The sequence below is a fragment of the Lactuca saligna genome, chromosome 5 (genome assembly GCF_052625555.1).
Source record: "Lactuca saligna cultivar CGN05327 chromosome 5, ASM5262555v1, whole genome shotgun sequence".
NCBI classification, from domain to species: Eukaryota; Viridiplantae; Streptophyta; class Magnoliopsida; order Asterales; family Asteraceae; genus Lactuca; species Lactuca saligna.
The window spans coordinates 213,719,761-213,727,315 of NC_136421.1; the positions used below are offsets into that span (position 1 = coordinate 213,719,761).

General features: G+C 32.9%; 2 protein-coding genes across 2 annotated transcripts; one reads left to right on the forward strand and one right to left on the reverse strand.

Moving 5' to 3' along the window:
* Positions 1 to 497: 497 nt before the first annotated feature.
* On the forward strand, positions 498 to 4,843 carry BGAL4 (beta-galactosidase 4). The gene is made up of 18 exons (XM_078958630.1): positions 498 to 824; positions 1,027 to 1,122; positions 1,228 to 1,340; positions 1,487 to 1,553; positions 1,671 to 1,763; positions 1,889 to 2,032; positions 2,122 to 2,210; positions 2,319 to 2,424; positions 2,523 to 2,610; positions 2,723 to 2,841; positions 2,920 to 3,084; positions 3,152 to 3,324; positions 3,406 to 3,515; positions 3,616 to 3,725; positions 3,817 to 3,927; positions 4,006 to 4,116; positions 4,213 to 4,418; positions 4,518 to 4,843. The coding sequence occupies exons 1-18, from the start codon at positions 654 to 656 to the stop codon at positions 4,621 to 4,623; spliced, it is 2,178 nt and encodes a 725-aa protein (XP_078814756.1). The 5' UTR covers positions 498 to 653; the 3' UTR covers positions 4,624 to 4,843.
* LOC144998902 (acyl-CoA synthetase family protein) lies at positions 4,828 to 7,233 on the reverse strand. Its single transcript, XM_078958631.1, has 5 exons — positions 6,807 to 7,233; positions 6,539 to 6,725; positions 6,241 to 6,436; positions 5,963 to 6,166; positions 4,828 to 5,895 (listed from the first exon to the last, which is right to left on the reverse strand). The coding sequence occupies exons 1-5, from the start codon at positions 7,005 to 7,007 to the stop codon at positions 4,908 to 4,910; spliced, it is 1,776 nt and encodes a 591-aa protein (XP_078814757.1). The 5' UTR covers positions 7,008 to 7,233; the 3' UTR covers positions 4,828 to 4,907.
* Between the last annotated feature and the right edge of the window lie 322 nt (positions 7,234 to 7,555).

Consider the following 7,555-nt stretch of genomic DNA (forward strand, 5'->3'; position numbering starts at 1 on the left):
CCATGTCCAAAGACGGTTTAGTACAATTATCTCTAGTATAAGGGTCCACATATAATTTTGCTTGAGGAAGCAACTTTCATTAAATGCAAAACTAATTAGGTTGCTTCAACAATTTACAAAGAAAATACTCCTAAGCCTTTTATATAAGCTTATCCTTTTTTCTAATATAATTTATAAACATGTTTGGTTTTTTATTGTTAACTTACATGAACCCAATTACTCTATCAACCAAAACTAGAGTTGTATAATATCAAAAAAAACATATACTATAACGTAAAAGTTAGGGAAATAAATAGTGTGCTTTTCTAGATAACACAAAATAAAAAATTATATTTAATATACTTCTTTTTTGGAATTTGAAAACAAATATTATTAGAAAGAAATGTATTGGAGACTACCAAATTCTGCGTTGTTGGTTATGGTGGAGCCACTTTTACTACAAGAATGGGACCCATTTGAATCTTTATAAGAAGTTGCTCGTCTTCTTGAATTCATATTTCACATTCATATCAACATCCCCCATTCCCCACCCCCCTCTTATACAAAAACCCATTAATACTTCACCATCAAAAGCATCAAAAATAAACCTAAGTTCCTTTTTTCCGAAACTTTCAAAGACGAACACACACTCAAAGTGGGTATTCAAATCAAGAATGCCGAAAATTCCCATAATCAAGATTCTTCTGGCGTTACTGGTTGTCTTTTCATGCGTTTGTTCCTCCATTAATGGAGCTGTTTCTTACGACGATAAAGCAATCATCATCAATGGCAGACGAAGAATCCTCATGTCTGGTTCAATTCATTACCCACGAAGCACCCCTCAGGTATAGATTCTTTTTGGGTTTTCTTCTTCTTGATTCCTCAAATGCTCTCACTGGGTTTTAAAAAAGATTCGAGGGTTTCTGATTCTTAATTTTTCTGGGTATTTTTTTTCAAAAATCAAAATCATATGTTTTTCATGTAAGTCACATAATTTGAAATATTTTGGTCCTAATTTTTAAATTTGTTGTGTATATGTATGTGTAGATGTGGCCTGATCTTATAAAAAAGGCAAAGGATGGAGGCTTAGATGTGATTCAAACTTATGTCTTTTGGAATGGGCATGAACCATCTCCTGGAAAGGTATAAAATTAATTACAAAATTATTATTATTATTATTATTATTATTATTATTATTATTATTATTATTATTATGATTAAAAAATTAATGAATTTTCTTGTTTCCAGTATAATTTTGAAGGAAGATATGATTTAGTTAAGTTCATAAAAACCGTACAAGAAGCGGGTCTCTATGTTAATTTACGCATTGGCCCTTACGTTTGTGCTGAGTGGAATTTCGGGTAATCACTATACATGCTTTTAATCTTTTATAATAGCAATTAAAGTTACAACTTTTCATCATCTAAAAATACACACAAAAAAAAAATAGAAAAGAAATAGCATTATCTTTGTGTTTATGCTTTTTTATGTTATATTTTGGATTCAGGGGATTTCCTGTTTGGCTAAAGTATGTACCGGGTATGTCTTTCAGAACAGACAACGGACCTTTCAAGGTTAGATTTTTATTTTTTTATTTTTTGAAGTTGATTAAAATTACTAAAATACCCTTTTCTCTAATTTGGTTCCTTGTCTTCTATGATGTAATAAAAAAAAAAAAAAAAAAAAAAAAGAGTGCAATGCAAAGATTTACCGAGAAAATAGTCAGCATGATGAAGTCAGAGGAGTTGTTTGAGCCTCAAGGAGGTCCAATTATCTTGTCTCAGGTTTTGACTTTTCTTGACTTTTGTTGACTTTATTTAATATAAATAATTATATATATGGGTTTAGGTAAGCTAGAATTGATCTGAATTTGAATTTGAATTTAAAAAATGATTGTTTGGTTTTACAGATAGAAAATGAGTATGGACCTGTGGAATGGGACATTGGTGCCCCTGGAAAAGCTTACACAAAATGGGCAGCTCAAATGGCAGATGGCCTTAAAACCGGTGTCCCTTGGATCATGTGTAAGCAAGAAGACGCCCCAGATCCAATGGTAGTACAACTCATAATGCACATCGTACAACTCAACTTAATACTCCTTATTTAAAAATTGTAACATGTTGATTACATGACTCGTGACAGATTGACACGTGTAATGGTTTCTACTGTGAAAAATTCACTCCTAACAAGCCATACAAACCTAAAATGTTTACAGAGCTTTGGACTGGCTGGTAGGTCATGTAAATGTTATCTCTAATTTTTTTAAATTTCACACTTCACTTGCATAATATTTAATATATGTATCATGATATAATTATTTTGTAATTTTTTTATTCAAGGTTCACGGAATTTGGTGGTGCGATTCCTACCAGACCTGTTGAAGATATAGCTTATTCGGTTTTGAGATTCATACAAAATAATGGTTCTTTCGTCAACTACTATATGGTAACATAAGATATATGTATTTACAGATTTGCCCCTGATTATTTTAGTAGGATTTGTGGATATGTTTTGTTTGTTGACTAAAATGAATGGTTGTTTAGTATCATGGGGGGACAAATTTTGGGAGGACAGCAGGGGGTCTGTTTATCACGACAAGCTATGATTATGATGCGCCTATTGATGAATATGGTACACAATCAAATCGTTAATTTGTTTTTTTTTTTTTTTTAATTATAATATTTAATTTTTGTATTAATCGTCTTTTATTCAATGACGATGGTTTAATGATGTGATGTTACAGGTTTACTAAACGAACCAAAATGGGGGCATTTAAGGGATTTACACACAGCCATAAAATTAGTTGAGCCGGTTTTAGTTTCATCTTATCCTACTGTTACCTATCCCGGAAAGAATCAAGAGGTTAGTTTCGTCATTTCTCAAAAACAACCATATTTCTTTTTACCTTGATTTTCCTTATTATTAATTATCCGATCACAGATACATGTATTTCTACCAAAAAATGGAGATTGCGCTGCATTCCTTTCAAACTACGACCCACAATTTTCAGCAAAAATGACATTTGGAAATTCCCAATATGACCTCCCTCCTTGGTCCATTAGCATCCTCCAAGACTGTAAGAAGGAAGTTTTCAACACCGCAAAGGTAATAAAATTACCATTCTACCCTTTTTTTTTGTCCATATATTTCTCACTTTTAAATTAAATTCCAGGTTAATGCTCCAAGCACACAAAGAAAGATGACATCTGTTGGATCGTTTTCATGGCAATCATACAATGAAGAAGCTCCATCTTCAGATAGCAGTGATACTTTATCAATGGAGGGGTTATATGAACAACTCAATGTTACTAGAGATGAATCTGATTATTTATGGTACCTTACAGAGTAAGTATTAAAATTTTGAAGTCTACTTATATATTTAATATTTAATATCTATAAATTAAATTTGATTATTTGATTTTCCAGAGTGTATATATCACCGAATGAACAGTTTCTAAAAAACGGGCAGTTCCCTGTGCTTACAGTGATGTCAGCAGGGCATGCTTTGCATGTGTTTATCAACAATCAACTCTCGGGTAAATAAATAACTAAATATATCATATTTTATGGGTATAATAATTATTAAACAAAAAAAAAATTATGTGTTTGACTTTTGATTGTTTGGTCAAACTATAGGAACTGTTTGGGGATCACTGAAAAATCCAAAGTTAACGTTTAATGGTAACGTGAAGTTAAGAGCGGGTGCTAACAAGATTTCCATGCTAAGTGTTTCTGTGGGCCTTGCGGTTAGTTTTTATAAAATATATAAATAAATAAAAAATACTTGGAACAATTATATATTTATATTTAAAAATTTGTAACGATTTGTTATTACAGAATGTGGGCACACATTTTGAGACATACAATGTTGGGATCCTAGGTCCGATTAGTTTAACAGGTTTAAACGAGGGTACACGAGACTTAACAAAACAACAATGGTCTTATAAGGTTTGTTTGTTGACTTTTATGCCCCTATAATATTACAAATACAATTTAATAATAATATAATTGTTTATTAACGTGTAGGTTGGTTTAAAGGGCGAAAGTTTAAGTCTCCATACGCTTGACGGAAGTTCATCTGTTGAGTGGCTACAAGGGTCTTTAGTGGCTCAAAAGCAGCCTCTTACTTGGTACAAGGTAATTTTTTTTTTAACATTTTAAAAGTTGTGAGCGTTTATAAATAATAATAAAAATATATTATTAACATGTGTTAAATTTTTGTTTTACTTTTAGACTACATTCAATGCACCAGATGGAAACGAGCCACTAGCTTTAGATATGAATGGGATGGGAAAAGGTCAAATGTGGGTCAATGGGGAGGCAATAGGGAGACATTGGGCTGGAAATAAAGCACGTGGTAATTGTGGGAAATGTAGTTACACTGGAATTTATAATGAAAACAAATGCAATCGATATTGTGGAGATCCATCTCAAAGATGGTGAGAATTTTCGAATTATATAATTTTTTGTTAGTGTTATTATTTATTACTTTTCACTTTTCATTTATTAAAATGTGTTCCAAATTGTAATTATTTCAGGTATCACGTTCCACGATCATGGTTGAGACCAACGGGTAACTTTTTAGTTGTTTTTGAGGAATTGGGAGGCAATCCAGATTGGATCACTTTGGTCAAAAGAAGTTAGCAGAAAAAGTCAAAAAGTCAACACCTTGGTAAATACTAAATACACGTAAAGAAGATATAAAGATGAAAATAACGATTGATTGGTTAGTATGTGCAGTTGGAAATGTAAAGGCATATCGCCTGCCATGTTGGCCATTTAAAAAAGTGTTGTATTGTAATTTGTAAGAGTGTTTAATTTGTATATGCTTTCGACCAAAATCCAAAAGGCGTTTTAATTTTAATTGTTATATATATAAATATAAAAAGAAAAGAAAACTAGTGTTTTGCATTTCACATGGAGATGAATCATGAACGAAGTAACTTACTAGAGATTGTGTTAATAGCATCATCAAGATCTTTGTATCCATGGAAAACATCTTTTCCTTGATTTCTCCATCGAAGGATTCTTCTGTGTAGATCCTTATACAAAAGAAGGGTATTTTGGTCAATTTGAAACTGGAGCAAATTATTCACACACTTGATCAGATATTTAACAACCCTTAGTTTAATCTTGCAAATGATATCAACTGCATTCTCTCGAGTATCACATATGGAATCTGAAATCCTTTCTGTAATATCAGTTAAGTGGAAAACACTACAAGCCCCTTCAACTGCTTCCGTTAATCTGGTATGTTGACTTTCTGTTGACCGAAGAATTATACCAGTTGTAACATAATGAAGAAGCAATTCGAATCCATCTTCATTAATGGAAGCATGAGATCCAATTAAGATCCCAAATGTAATCCTTCTAAACATTGCATTCTTCTGTATATCAATTGCTTTTACTTCTTGAAACTCCTTGAGCCAAATTCGAATAGTTGAAAGGTTAATAACTAAGGGTTTTGACAATTTTGACAATTTTTCAGCCAAAATACCAGAAACTGATTCAGTTACAGGGTCTAGAATCCATGAAATGTACCAAGATGCTGCAGCTGAAGAAGATGATGTCTGTTGTAGATAATCAAAACTCTTTCCAGAGAGTAGAAATGAAGCAAAATAAAACCAATCAGGGAAGTTCATTGCTATGGACCATGTAGATTTGTGATCCAGTGATGAAATTGTATTTGTTTGAGGAGAAGAATCTTTTATGTTTTGAACTAATTCAAGAAATCCATTACATGACAAGGGTTCAGTGAATTTTCTGAGTAAACTGTGGTTGGAGAGAAAGTATGCATTTGAAAATGGAAGCTTTGATCCTATTTCTGCAGATAATCCCCACCATAATGGTCTAGAGAGTAGATCTGGTATCATTGAAACCAATCCAACTTGAAGCTTTAATACAGAATCTAAACCCCTGTTATGAATAATCAAAAGTAAATATCAAGTAATACAAGAACTTGGATTCAAAAATAGTAACTTACGTGTGCAGAAACCAGGTATGAAGTAAAGATCTTGTTTCAATGAAAATCAATGGAGAAAGTGCCAAGCAAATTATTATGGATCTCCATTTTATCTTCTCATAGAGTTCATCATTCAGACAAATAAAGGGTCTTGCAATAGATTCTTGCAATATTTGTGATATATCTTCCAGAAGAGTTTGAGGGTCAAGATACCATATTAGCAACCTGCAAAAGAGAAGATACATGAAGAAGAAGAAGAAGAAGGTAAAATAACATCTGGGTGTTATGGTAATCCATACCTCAGTTGTAATTCTTGGTTGTTAGTAGGAATCATGTTTGGGATATAATACACCAGCTTTGCTAATGCATGAGCATGACTCATCTCTTCAGTTGATTGAACATTGAAAACTGGTGTAAGTTGCATTGTGTATTGGAATTGAGTCCTCATCACAGCTACTCGTATAACAGCATACAGTAATGAACGAGAAAGCATTCCTGCAAAAATTCAAAAATCGAAGTCAGGTTTGACATTGATAATCAGTAAAGTTTCGAAAATTTTTGATAGAAGACACTTAAAAGTCACCTTGATGAACCCACCATGTTCAGTTAATTTCCCCAGAGCATCGGCACATGATTCCATCACTCTCACGCAATCATGGGCCGACATATACCCACCAATTCGCAAAACCGCTGATTTATCGGATTTTAAGACCTCACATTCGATTGATGAAGATAAAACCGAGACGATTGTATTCACTGAATACTCAATTACCGAATCAAATACCTAAATAATCACGAATCAAGATCATATAAATTACAGTAATAAAGAACTACTTTAAAAACTAATCATTTCAATTTATATCACCTGAGGGGCTGTGAAGCACATCAAAGACAACGCGGTGTCCAAAACCCTAACCCTTGATTGTTCGCTCAAGTTGAGTGATTGGTTCAGAGCTGCCACTAAAACATCATCTGATTGGTCGGCGTTGTTGGTATCGGCATTTCCGGTTTCAATTTGGGACGCGAGTCTCGAAAATAGACCGGTTAGTTCCAGTAAATTGGACATCGGCGGGAAAAGAAGTGACTCCGACGAGCGATGCCGACAGAGAAGAATGCCTATTTCGCGCCAAACTTAAAAGAGAGTTTTGGTATGGATTGATTGGATTCTGTTTTTGAGCCCATTGACCAGCTTTCAGGCCTAAATGTGAAGCCCAGCTATACACAATCTCATGTCCTTTTTTCTCTTTACGTGTATGGATCGATTGGATTCTGTTTCGGGCCGGATTCAAAAAAGACCAAGACCAAACACATTAAAACGAGACTGTTTCAAGACTGGCCTAAAAAGAATACAGAACTTTTATGATACCAACATGTGTGACCTCGAGACTCGTATAAAAATGACTGGTAACGAAAATTTATAAACATATCGTTTTTTTGTGTTAATTAAACAATTTTTATTCATATATTATTTAACTTATTTCATTTTTTCTTTTATTAAACTTAAGTATATCATTCTTAATCTATAATTTTGGTATTAATTACATTTTGTTAACGTAAAAACTCGAAACCAAAACCAAAAAATTGAAATTGAACCAAAAAATGCTCATGGAATGA